This window comes from Amblyomma americanum, chromosome 1 (genome assembly GCF_052857255.1).
Source record: "Amblyomma americanum isolate KBUSLIRL-KWMA chromosome 1, ASM5285725v1, whole genome shotgun sequence".
NCBI lineage: Eukaryota > Metazoa > Arthropoda > Arachnida > Ixodida > Ixodidae > Amblyomma > Amblyomma americanum.
The window spans coordinates 222,214,476-222,228,383 of record NC_135497.1 but is presented as its reverse complement, the minus strand read 5'-3'; the positions used below and the strand labels follow the sequence as shown (position 1 = coordinate 222,228,383).

Sequence of the window (13,908 nt, the reverse complement as noted above, 5' to 3'; positions counted from 1 at the left end):
TCTTCATATCCCTTCTCATTGCCGGCCGATATTAAGGTGACAGCCCTTGGCTCGGCAGTTACAGTGCCCCAGCCAGCTCCTTTCTTTTGATTTTTACAATAACAAATATTACCACCACCAACACCATGGCATGCTTCCCATGGCAATTATGCGCTGGAAATTTACATTTTAAGAAGCCAGTGGCAAGTGGTGCTTCAAAGGCTGCAGGGTGCTTCGATACCTGCATCGCCGCGGTGACACCCATTGTTCGATCCGGATACACAATTCTGAGTCACAAAGGTTGCACACATCCCTGTTATGAACACTCGAAGGTTCTAACTTTCTGCCTGAAATAGATTTTATGCTTGGAAGCAGTGTCGAACGGGCTTGCGGCCCGGAAAGCCGAAAATGCTGTCTTCTGGAATGATACTGTGGCGTCGCAACATTGAGTTTCTGCCGCAGAATAGCGTAAAATTCTACACTTTGAACGCCGGCGCTGAACACCGGGTATTTAAGGCAACCTAAGGACGGCGCCTGCGCAACGCCATTCGTTATCCGTGCGCTAATCTACTCTAGCGAGCCGCGCGAACAGCTACAAAGTACGTGCCACAATCAAGTGCGCGTGCTGTTGCTGCGATGGCTAGGCGGTTGTTTAGTGCGCCAGGCGAAATCGGCTGTTCGCTGCTGACTTTGCGGTGGCGTGGCTTCAAATTCAGCTGAAAAAATTTTCCCTTTACATCAACACAGTTCTGACGAAAATTTCTGCATCAGGTTTTGCATTTCTTTCGGTGACAGTTTCACTGAGATTTCGGGATGGTGTTCGAAAAAAGATTTGGTACTTATTACCCTAGATAGGTAGTTGGCGTCTTCCACTGACGCAGAAAACAGTGTTGAACGGTCAGGCATAGTATAGTTTACAAAATTTACCAGATGAAAGGTCACTTCAGGACCCATGGGTATTTTTATTTTCTACCATTCTTTCTCATTAATATTGCTCAAGCGTGTTAGAAGAGTATTGTTTTTGTCCTGAATAAACGAACAAACTCAGTTCCCAGAGCACAGCACAAAGGAGTGTGGCATAGAATGGAAAAGAGGCAGCATCTATCTCCTCGACGTCACCACGAGTGTACCATGAGAGAGATATGATATTTCTGAGGAGACACCCGTACAGCGTCTACATGTACTACTGAGAACAAAAGTTTCCGGGATGCGAGTTCTAGGAAAAACGTTTATTGTAGCTCCACATCGCTACCCAGTCACCTGATATTGTATGTAGGCATTAAAGGCCTAAATGCTCCTTCCTCTCTTCACAATATCAGTCGGCTGGGTAGCGAGGTAGAGCTGCAATAAACGTTTTTCCCAGAACTCGAGTCCCGGAAACTTTTGTCCCCAGTAGTACATGGCCCTGCGTGCGCTCACCAGATAGATAATTATTAACCTCCCTTTTGAATCGGGGTGGGGACAAGTGTCACCTAGCCATTAATTCCTAGCGTGCTCATTATCTTCTGATTAACTGCCAATTTTCTTCCCGTTGCTAAACTACTCTCTAAACTTTCTCCACCAATCCTCTAGTCGTCTCTTACTTGCCTCTGCACCGTGACAGCGCCACCTTCAGGAACATATAGACAGAGGCAAAAAGTGTTCAGCTAATTCAGTGCCTCATATTTGTTTGTTACGACTAAGTGCCAGTCAGCGCAACTCACTCTGATTAAATGTGAAGCTCTTGGACAATAAGATATCTCCTTCACGCACAAATTTTCTTGCGTCCCTCTCTGCATAGCCAGTGTCGTATTGCGGAGTCAGTTTTGTCTTTTTCATGACGCGCTCTTTTCGCAGGCGTGGACCCACGGCAAGGAAAGGAAACGATAACTGGAGCACCACGGCTTCGCAGTACTATCCTGTTGTGTCTTGGGTATACATCAAGGTAAGCTGCTGTTGACAGCTCTCATTCAGAGTACAACGCACTCGCACTAGATCAGGCACGCCTTGTTGCCTTCACGTTAGCGTACACACTGCGCGAGCTCTCGAGGCTAACGACGCAACTTACTCGGTTCTTCCTCCCTTGCCACTCCTGACAGGACGTGATTCGAAACATCCAAATGACCATCCTACCAGACTCGGCGCAAGGGACAGCCAGTCTCCACGACGGGGAGGTCGAACTCATGGTAATGTGATCAGTCGTTGTTAAGTTCTGAAAAACACCGCAATATTTCAACGCGTGCTGAAGTGTCTGCGGTTGGTCTGCCCGCTCCTGGCTCGATACGGACCTGTGCCGCCTTGATCACTGATCAGGCTCACTGTGTTTAGCGCCATGATGTCAGCAGTTATCATTGCTCTGCTCAGGTGTGCGGACACTAATTGTTTAATCACTACGGCTATTTACAGAATGTACTTGCATGGCGGTACTACAAGTAACGGATTAGTAAGCTGCTCACTATACACTCAGTCAACCAGCAATGGGGTCCTGCCTTGGGAGGGGGGCACGTTTTGTCGCTATGTGCGTGCTTTTCAAGCGTCCATGAGCGAGTCGTACGGTTATGTAGAGAAGCGGCCAATCAGTCCATTGATCTGAAAAGTGAGCGCCCTTGTGTACATTCTCGTCCATCTCTACGCGTGACTGCAAAGTCCCGGTAGAGGTCGCCACGGGTGTAGGCCACCCCTTCCTCTTGTATGCAAGGGACACTGTTGGTGGCCGTTTTCCTGAGCGACGCCGAGTGAGCGGGGCTTAAAGGTTATCACAGCGGCACTCGAACCTGCCTACAGACTCCACGCCATGTGTCGTGTTATAAGCAAGAATGCATGCGACAAGCACAGAGCGCATTTTTGGCAATGGAAAGTAGCTCCCTTACCACGACAACTTCCTGTCGCAATCCAATATCTTAACTCAAAAAGGGCATTCTACTGCCTGCGGTAGCACGATGACGATCCACGTTTCGATCCCTCGTTTGCGCCTATATTCGAGCGCAGCGGGGCAATGGCGAACCGGTAAGATGACCGTTTGACGTAGACATAGAGCATTCTATTGTGCAACACGTACGAACCGCACATTATGGCTACCCGGCACTACGAAGTTGAAGTCCAAAGAGTTGTGCTCCGCGCGCGAGCGTACAGAAACCGCATAGTATCAAGCATCGATCTCGAGCCCCGAAAAGTGCAGTTGTTTCTCAAGATGACACTGACCCAATCGCATATCACCTATGTGCCATTGTGCACATCAGAAAGTGGGTGCCGCCATAGCTATCATCTAGATGCTGGCTCTGCCATAGGACACCCCGCCCGAGCGCAGTATACAAGGTGCTTCGGCTTCACTAGGCATGGCACTCCGGCGATAACCGAAGCCGACCAGGAGCTGCAGCTGCGCCTGGCATGTCGCGCGCATCCAGGCTGCCTTTGATGCCCTGTAATCGAAAAAGATAAGCGCTACCGTTTCAAACGCTACATTCGCGGGAAGGGAGGAGACCTGAGACCTGGAGTTGCAACTGCAGCTTGCTCCTCGCCCGTATTCCCCCGAAATTAATATAGCTCTCAATGCATATCCACAACTGCCATCGGCTCCGTGATGGAGAAGAGGCTATCGCGCATAAATCTGCTCTAGGGCCGAATCCAGCCCAAGAAGACCTTGAAGCTACGCCGCCAAGGCAGCCATTAACTTTGAACTCTAGTAACGTCCTTCACCAGTATTCAACCAAACACTATTCGTCTTCGCAAGAGCGACGTGGCACTCTCGCCAGCGCTCAGAGACAAAACCTTCTGAGAAAAAAGAGGAGTTGCACTGCTCTGCCGGACGTGCGAGGTACCTTACTCTACCGTTCACGTCCCATCGGCTTGTACTGAAAATAACAACATCAGGAAGCGGACCATGGTGGCTGCATCAGAGGGAGTCAGTGCCAATTCGTATTGGGAATGAGCCCGTGACCCCCGTGGCATCATCCCTTGCATTTGATATTATAGCCGGAATCCTTTATTCTGATTCTATTGAAGATCAGAACACAGGACGCTGCACACCACGCCAGTCAGACCCTTCACCTCCTGGCAACGCCTCTGTACCCTCCCAACGAACCTTCATCAATGACCGCAGGCCTCCTCTCTTGAGCGTTAAAACACAAAGCGTATATAATCCAATACGTTCATGCAATAAGAAATTTTCAATCACTTAGTCCTCGCGGCGTTAACGTGGGCACGTTAGCGTCGCGAGGACTAAGTGATTGAAAATGTCTTGTTGCATGAAAGCGAGAGCACCGCTTTAAAGGGACGCTGAAGACAACTCCATCCAGGTATTGTTTTAAGCAAAAATTTATTATCTGCGTTTTTCTCGCTATGTTGACATTTGTAGGGCAGAAAAAGATGCATTTATCGATGAGAAAATTGTATTTAAACATTTTCCCGCCATTCGATCCAAACACGTGACGTCCTTATCGAAAAGCACGCGTGGACACTATTTTTGAAGCGAATGGCGGTGTAGCGCTCTCTGGGATCAACACTTCGAAAAACGGTGTCGACGCACTCATTTTACTTGGGAAATCGGCCACTGATGGCGGCACCTGTATTTTGTGTTCAGTTGAACGAGGTACCTCATCGATACAGGCCAGCTTCTTTTGACCTCAGTGTCCCTGAATAAATGCGCAGCCTCGCTCGCTTGACAGAGAATGTGGCTTGGTAAGGACAAAGAAAATCGACTGGCGCACGTAACTGTTCACCGAGCTAAGTGGTATCACCTGGAAATAGGCCTCCAAGCGGAGAAGGCGCTTACATGGAGGAGAGCAGGGGCATCCTTGAGGTAGCAGAAGTCAGCTTACCAGCGTATCTCGAATGACAGTAAAGATGGGCATCTGCACATCTGTTGGCGGGAAGAAACAGTAGCTTTTATTTTCGCACGCTGTCTTTCCAAACGGCCGTTTATGACGCAATTTAGCGTGCAAAACGTCTAGATAAGGCAATATGCGCACTACTCATCTATTTTCAGTGTCATAGACAGAGAAAACGTGCAGCAAAGGATTTCAAAGTATTGCGTCCGCAAATTTGGACATCGCGCCTATATTCCGAAATTCTCCAAGGGTCGTTTCCTTGTCCAGATGCGTCGTTGTTTTTGTGAGCAAGTGCAGTACTAAATACCCTCAATTATTAACTGTAGATGCTCGAGAACTTGCGTCTGGAAGAATAAACTTGTTTCCTTTTTGCTCGCGTCTGCGCACGTCTATGCCTTTCTCGATTTCTCGCTGTGCACGCGCATGAAAATTGCACGTGCGGTTGGCTATGCCGGGTCGCAGGTGCACCGACGGCTGGTGGAGGACGACGGCTGCGGCCTGGGCGAAGCGCTGAACGACACGTCCGTGGTGCGCGGTCGCCACTGGGTGCACTTCGGCAACTCCGAGTGGCCCAGCATGCGCCAGCGGGCGCTGCAGCTCGTCTACGCCCCCGTGCTCGCATACGCCAAGATGAGCAGTGAATCCGTCGACGGCGCACTCGCCAAAGGAAACGTGAGCACGCTGCAGACTGGGGACCCGACATTACGGGAAGTTCTCGCATAAATCGAGAACCGTGCGCACGGCTCCTTTGGTTAATGGTAACGGCGGAAGATTAGAAGGTGACATAGCCACTTGCGGCAGCTGCATATAGTCAGTGCTGTGATTTCGCATGGGCGCCGAATAAGTATGTTCGATTACGCTGTGAAACGACAAAAATGCGGTGTTATCCCTCGCTCCAACCAAAATAATGAAAGACTTTAGTGGAAGATAAAACCAAGGCGTCATGGCCGCACGTTTGCAGAACACGGTTTGCGGAATAAAAGAAATAAAGTTATGCACGCGCAGAAAAGCCCTTCGCATGCAACGCCTCGAAGCACGAAGGTACTTAAATGCATACTCCATCAGCTGCAACGAATATCAGCTGACTGGGCATTGAGAAAACGCGGACACACGTCTTCCACGCGAGCCCGCATTAAGCACTCTTTCGGGATTTCAGAGCGCATTGAATGAGCAGCGAACGCGCGATGGGAAAAACAAAATGGCTGAGGGTCGACCTGGTTGAACCAATAGTTGACGAGCGAAAGCAAAGCCGGCGCTATTTATAGCGAAGAATGATGTGACATCATTTCTACGTCATCGCATAACGTCACACCAGGCGCTGCGAATCTCAACTCTAAAGGTCAAAGTGAAAGATAAGTAAAAGTTAAAGGCCACATAACCGCTGGTCAGCGGTTATGCTAGTTGATCATTAGATATACCCCATGCCATACTTTGTATATCATGGCTATGGCAGAATGACTAAGTCATAGTTCGACCTTGCTAGGCAATCAGAAGTTGTAACTCGGGTAGTAGAGCTCTCGCTCTAAAAACTGCAGTCACGAGATCTCTTATATCTACCGAAACGTCCTTTTACGCCGACGATGCGGGATGCATTAAAGCTACGACAGGAAGCAGATAGTGTAAATGTTTAGTGTAAGTAAAAAAGAACACGTATAAGACAGCACAACCAGAGACTGGATGGTCATGATTCAAGCGCCTGAGTCAGAAAGCGTAAGGTGCTATGCAAGGGCACCTGAAAAATCGAATCTTGTGGCGTTCGCCTGCGCAGCACAGCTTTGTGGGTTCGGTCGCCGGCAGTGGCGACCGCGTCAAAATCGAGGAGAAACATAAAAGCGCCCTGGTACTGAGGTTTTAGCATACGCTAGGTAGTGCACGTGGCTTATTAACGGCAACAATGACCTTCCAAATCCGTTATGACATACGAAAGGTTTTCGTGCGATTCCTTACTCGCGCCTGTGGTCACGATCCGACTGACTGACCCGTGTCCGACTATAAGCATATTTTCCCATACGCTTTTTCTCCAAGGCTGCGCCGCTACTCAATTCAGGAAGCGGTGTTATGCCTAGCGTAAGTCTCTTAGTACTGGTTCTACAGGCTCAGGTGCATGTGAAATCAGGGTGCAGATCAGAAATGGGGCCGCGGCTGCATGTCATTGCAGAGCACGTCTGACAGCTCGCCGTTTGCAGCTGAGGCGTGATAAATATAAAATAGAAAACTCCAGAATAACTACCGCCCCTTCTAGTAATGTCAGGAGCTGCGCCACTATCAGTGGATGACGTTTTGCCAGACGCGGCATTGCTGTAAAGGCAACCAGAATACCGAAGAGTGTTGATTACGTGGCCATCCCTAAAATCAGTCATCGTGCCGTTTCTCAGCCTCAAAGCTCCTTCGAATGCAGAGACAAGCGTGTTGCCAGCTTTCAGTAGCCGTTGTCTGTCACCTTTTTGGAGATGGGCATGGAAGCAGTAATGCGACGCTCGCAAAACCAGCACCGATGACACGCAGTAGACTTTCTCGTCGTATTCCCAACCGCGCTACTATGCACGCGAGTCTTCATCGCACCGGCGTGGCCTCTGTTGGCGCAGTTCTCGGGCTTGCGCGAGGAGCTGCCGGAGAGCGTGCACATTCTGACGCTGGAGGCGCTTTCGTCCTCCCGGTTGCTGCTGCGACTCGAGCACCTGCTCCTCGAGAAAGAAGACAAGGAGGCCAATGACAAGCCCATACCAATAACGGTAAACGTGCTCTTTCGCTACTCCTTTCACACCACTCCGCCGTCGTACGGTCTGGATAAATTACGCGGTCACATGCGCGAGGGCGAACTCACATCGAGACTGCCTGAAAGTTTAGCGGGATGGAGATCAGTAAAGCTCTTTCTGTTCCCGTTTAGCAAACTGTGAGGCATGCTCTGATGAAGAACTGCATAGCAAAGACCACGTGATGAGAAACAAACAAGAGGGCCATTTATGCAGTGTATTGCACATTGTAGCAAGAAATATGCAAAATACTCAGCTTAATTCGACGTAAATGAAAACAAAAATTATGTTTCAACATAAAAGCAACCCCACCAGAAGCCTGCTGTGATCATTTTCACTTTAGTTGGTACGAACTGATTACCTTCGTAACCATGCTATATGGACAAAAAATTGTCTTCTTGGGCTAGAACTTATAAGCAGCAATTCTAGACAATAGCATTTTTCAACGAGAAATAGTTCATCAGCGCAATTATTGCATATATTGTAAGATGTCACTATAACAATCTTTATATCCGCAGATCTCCCCTCGGCAGGTTTGCATTCTTTTGCTATTAACGTTTTGCTATTAACGTTCCCAGCTGGTTTCCATCGCTGCCGAGCGATGGAAAAGCATTGGAAGAAACATTTTTTTACGCACCGAAAGAATGGACCATTACCTTCAATATTTCCATAACAGTAGCTTCAAATATTTCAATATTCAAAATTATTGTCCAAGAATCCTGTACTTGAGTGGTCTGGAAACACACACAACTGTACTCATGTATTTTTTTTATTTTTTTTTGTTATTCGGTAGCAGTGCGCGTGCGATTTTTTTTCATTACTCCTTGCGATGAAAAATATTGAGATTCAAGCAACTCAATCCGCACTTTTATTTCTTCATCTTCAGATTGCCGTGCAATTTTTTCTATTCTTGCCTTTAATGAAAGAGTTCGAGATTCAAGCAGTCCGAGGCTAGCATCGAGTTCGAACATCACGCAGGAAGGGCTTGGTGGAGAGGCTCGGTGTTCTCAGACTGTGGAACTCGCGCCACCTGTTTGGCGGGCACAAGCGGTCAAAATTTAGCCTTTGCAAAGTAATATAGTCTTGCATCAGGAAATGGTGCTGTCGAAGATGAGATTCTGATTTACAGAACTATCCTCTCGGGGTTTCATGGTACTTGACAGTGGCTGAATATTTTTATAACATTTGGTCCGTAAACTGACATGACAGTTGCATCTAGTTCTTTCAACGTGCCGAAAAGCAAGGAATGCTGCTTGGAGTTACAGTGAAACGATTTGCAGTACTGGACTTTCGTTATCGGTTCGTGTACAAGGCTGCCGTACAGGAGCCGAAGTGTCCAGCTTTCATTTATACCGGTACGTGCTCTGCCCTAAATTTTGTCCTTCAACGTAAGTGGGACTGGAATACCACATGGTACGCAACAGCTATGTGGGCGGCGACGTGACTGGTTCCATGCCGCCCACGGTGCTTGACCGCTGCAGCGCCTGCTCAAGGGCAACCATTTGGAGGACGTGCGAGAGGCGACCCTGACTGGCCACATGCTGCTGGACGAGATGCGCCGCTTGCGGTGGCGCCAGACGCAGACCTCAGCCGCGAACACGGTGCTCGGCGGCTCGGGCTTAGTACGCGACCAGGAGGGCTACAAGGTGCGCCTGGCGGACGGGCGCATCAGGACCTACTACGCAACGCTCGTGCCAAAGGCGCGTTAAGGGCCGCAGCACTTCCCCTCTCCAGTCTTCCATCTTCAAATGCGTATACATGACTCACATGGCATCTGAAGGAATAAAACCTACCCGAGGAAGGCTTAAGTGCGGTTTTTGTTGCTGTCGCTCGCTTGAAAGAAAGAAAAAAAACCTTGTTCTTGCGTGCGAGTACAGTCGCAAGAACCTGATCTTGTTGAACTATACTAAATCTAAAAACTAACAAGGCTAGTACTAATGGCTAGCCACAAATCTCTGATTGGAACCAGGGGTCTGTCTGTAACAGTTGAAAAGATGACAATTAGGATTTAGCTAATCGCTTCTCTAGTTACCATGATTAGTATGGTTCCTAGTGTGCTTAAACACTGGCATTAGAACGCCGCAAAAAGCGTCTGTTTGCCAAAAAAACTTTTTAAATGATTAGCGGCGGGCTTCCGTGAAACCATTGGTAGAGTTCAGCGAGCGCAGACACTTGGAACTATGCTGGCACACAGGGACAAAGCTTATTCTTTTTGAGCCAAAAATAAAGATTCTGAACACGAGTTAATCTATAAGGGAGTCAAAAGGAGTTATAGGTCCCCTAGCACGCTCCCTAATAGGAGCAGGGTATGCTGTTCATGCCATGGGGCAGATTTCCATAACTAAAATATGAAATACTTACGGTTGGCAACAGAAGCAGATCCCCACTTCAAAACATGCGAAGTTCTTGCAGTTGCCATGGTTTTAACCCATGGAGTCTTCAATATCCTCTGATCCTAAGCTGAATACCTCTGCTGCCATGGTTAAAAGTTCCCTTCCAATGTTAACTGCAACAAGTTACTGTGGCTTCAGGTGGGAACATGCCTCCGTTGCCAACAGCGTAGCATTCCGTACCCCGAAATCTGCACTTATAGGATAGGGCAGCATACTCTGCTGTAATAGGGAGTTATACAGAACCCCATTCACTCCTTTCTTACTCCCTTACAGGGCGATTCATGCTAGTGGTATACGTTTAAATGACGTTTCCGGAACTCGGTTCGTGCCGCTCAAAATGGAACAAGTTCACATTGTGGGGCAGCCGGGGATGATTGAAGCGCGATAGTGCACGGAAATTTTGCAACCTCTTGACCAACCCTTAGGAAGCCTAACGCGATAGCGTTTGATGTCACTTAAGAAGGAAGCGTTTGCTCAGCTTCGCGTCAGCGTCTCGTCTACCGGCGTTGTCGCGCGGCGTCCACAGGAGCGGGCGACCAAACACACGAGGGCGTACGAACTGGTGTCTCCAGACGGAGGTGTGGAGAGATCGTGCTTAAAGCCTTTCAGTTGTCCCCTGTCCTTGCTAATCGTCCTATTCAGCGGCGACGGGAACTTACTGCGGGGGCAATGTAGGAACAATAGCGCGTGGACAGAAGTGGCGCTGCAGCCTTCGCAGAAAGGAGCCCCGCCGCCAATGGCGGGTACAGCCGCGGCGTAGATTAATCCGCAAGTCGCTCCAGTGCGCAGTTAGTCATTGGCCCCCACCAATCCCCACCTAGGAGGTATTTCCTGCGCCGACGCTGAACAAGGAATCACGGGATCGATTCACGTCGCATGTTGCTGCATTTCAATGGAAGGAAAATGCGAAAAAAATCCCGCGCACTGTGATTTCAGTGCACATAAAGTAGTCCCAGGAAGTCGAAATCCATCCATAGCCTCAAACCACAGCGGTGCTTTGCCGCGTCAATAAAAAATGGTAAATAAGAAAAAATATATATATAGTCGCATCCGCCTTGCAGTAAGACGCTGGCGCGGATGTTTGCTGAGGCATGAGCACCGGCTCGCCGATACCACTGTGCAGTGAGGCCCCTACAGTTTACCACAGCGTGCAGCAGGGATCCTGCTGTGCGCAGGATTGTATAACCGATTGGCGTAGTTTGTCGGCGTCAGGAGCGCGCTTTTACTAAAACAAGAAGCCGTAGACACTTTGGCGCACATTTTGGCGCCAGAGTAAGAGCTCTAACATTGGGCAGCTAAACCTCACATACCTATTTCTAATGCCCTTAATTTCGGGTAAACTAAGTTTCACCAGGTTCTAGCACCTCGAGGAGATTTCCGAGAAATCAGGTTCAAGAACATATATTTATCCAGAGCACGAAGCAGAAGGCACCGCACGGGAACTGCCGGATGTGTTGTACTTAATTTAGCGTAGAGTTCTCAGTTCAATATTATTTTAAACTTCTTTTAACGTTTGCACATTGTTATCAATAATTCCGAAAAATAGGTTCTAGAAGCGATAGGCCAAAACACAGGTATATTATACTGCCCGCGCGTCTTGCAAGCACCACTGCATTGGCACTACCTGTTCTAATGACGTCGTTTTCCAAGGGTGTGAGAGAGTTCAACGCTGGAAGAGGAAAGGTAGAGAGATTCTCATATGCTGCGTGCGCTTAAAATAGCCAACCTTAATGTTGAATGAATATTTTTGCTCTTAGTGAACAATGGTATAGGCAGGTCTAGCACAGACATTGGAGTTTTGCACATGAATGTGGTAATGAGTGTAGTAAGAGAAGAAAGGAAAGAGAGTTAACTGATTAGGTACAGAGTTTCCGCAGTGCCACCGAATCTTGTTTACGTCAGAGGTCGGTGTTCGTCTATAAGCGTATCGCGTCTGCAAGCGCCGGCGCGTGCGAATAGCCCGAACTGCAGGCTATATGGGCGCGAGGTATACTGACAAAAAAACCAGCCGCCGTATGCTAGCACAGAGCATGCACAATTTGCGCCCCGAGATCGACAACTTAGGCTTGGCCTTCAAGGCTAATGCTAGTCGTCCGCGTCATTCCATACGTAGATCGTCCTTTAGCGACGAGGAAGAAAAAGGTGAAAAATCCCAGCTTCCAATGGTTGGCCGAAAGGAGAATGAAGACAAGAAGTCCCCGCGGTTAACAAACAATATTTTATTTCACAATCGTTTCTGTTTTTTTCTCCTTTTCTTTTTGAAACCACACACGATTCACGGTTCCGTGCTAACAGGATTAGGACGCGGAACACACACAATGCTCCCTCTCTTCGCCGCGAACAATGGGCAACATCTGTTAGATAAGCAGAGAACCAGTCGGTGCTACATGCCACTCGCACACTGCGCGCGGTGTTATGGAACAAGGTCCCCAGTCTTGGCCCTCGGAGCGCTCTCACCAACAGCGTGCACTGACTCAACTGCACCAGGGCCTGCAAACAAGCGCAATCCGCACAGTGCCTGCGTGAAGAAAGCAGGCGCACTCAAAGGTGCTGTCGGGACTTTTTTGCCCACTTGTACTGCGGAAAACTTGGGAAAATGAAGTCATGGCTTGCGCGTACACTGCCGTTTACAAATGGCGTTCGCCTTCACGGACACTCCTCAACGGCGCTTACATTCATCGCACACACTCTTAGGTATTGCGCTGGTTTACAGAAAATATACAGAGCTACTCGATACAAAAGCCCAGTCATATAGTACCAGGCTTGACCTGATATCAACACTTGTCTCACGACTTTTCGATTGTTTCTGTGTGCCATGAAAACTGAGTACGTTACGTGCGACAGATTCGATACTTCGCTACCACGATGCGGGGTTGCGTTAAAAATCAGATCGGTATGTTTACAGTTATGACCATTTAGCAATTAAAAGTGCCAAATAACTCGTCAGAAAACAGCTGCAGGGAACTGCTGATTTCGTTATGACCAATATATGGCACGTCGTTGTTTTTATAACAGTAGCACAAGCTTCACGGGATTCAAGTCCAAGATACGCTCGCAAGGCTTCTACAGGGCCACTTACGCCTTTGTCGAAAGTGTAGGGCTTGCTGCATGCGTGGTCAAGGCCGCAGCAGGGAAGCGCGGTGGAGAAAAGAGAGTTGTCCCCATCCCTGAGGTCTCTTTGAAGCCCAGTACTAGCCCAACTAGAAGTTCTTCTAAACTACCTGAGGTCTCCTTACGCGATGAGTGCCGTACGAGAGCGGCAGCAAAGTCGTATACGTGAGCTTCGGTCACGTGCGCTGGGCTGTATACGTTCGATAAGGACTCGGCGTTCGGGTGGCTTTCCGCCGAAATGCAGACGAGAACAGGCACGAAACGCACGCATGTAGCCCCGATAGAGTGGTCATCAAAAGCGTTCTGTGCAAGAAAAACAGAAAACAGCACTGCAGAAGCCAAGGGAGTCATCTGGTTTTCACCAGTGCCGCCATGTTACTCGTCACATGGCGTTAGCCTGTACAGGATACAACTTCTCGTGCACACTTTGACGGTCAACGAAAGGAGGAGCAAATATTGAAAGTGCTTAAAGGAAGCAGTGCTTACAAAGCTGTATATTTCTTTTATACCATTCTTTTGTCACCCTTTTGCCTGAAGACAAATAAAACAGGCTTTGAAAGCAGTCGCAAAAGGCGGCCAATCGAATTTCACCCTGCATTGCGCAAATGTCCAGAGGTATAAGGCGCACAGCGAAAACCTGCAACACGATCGCAAGCTTGCTTGAGCAAGGCATCCTGAATACAGAATGACTCAGTTGTCCCCGAGTCACTGCTTTCAACTCAGAGACCAACACATGCACTTTCCTCAACTCCGGCCTTGTTGGCGGATATTTATGGAAAGTCTTGCCTAATATCTTTCGTTTTTCAATGCTGGGTCTGCCTCTGAATACAATAAGCCTCGTTCATTGACATGGCCATGGCATCATTC

At 48.6% G+C, this 13,908-nt stretch overlaps 1 protein-coding gene across 1 annotated transcript in view; it reads left to right on the top strand.

Annotated features, from left to right (window-relative positions):
- The window catches only part of LOC144115817 (lysosomal alpha-mannosidase-like), a 58,493-nt gene extending 49,148 nt beyond the window's left edge, over positions 1 to 9,345 (top strand). Inside the window, exons 17-21 of the mRNA XM_077650319.1 lie at positions 1,816 to 1,903; positions 2,058 to 2,144; positions 5,247 to 5,456; positions 7,370 to 7,516; positions 9,019 to 9,345. Of these exons, the coding sequence (XP_077506445.1) occupies positions 1,816 to 1,903; positions 2,058 to 2,144; positions 5,247 to 5,456; positions 7,370 to 7,516; positions 9,019 to 9,246 (760 nt within the window). The 3' untranslated portion in view covers positions 9,247 to 9,345. The remainder of the gene's footprint in view (positions 1 to 1,815; positions 1,904 to 2,057; positions 2,145 to 5,246; positions 5,457 to 7,369; positions 7,517 to 9,018) is intronic.
- The last annotated feature ends 4,563 nt before the right edge of the window (positions 9,346 to 13,908 follow it).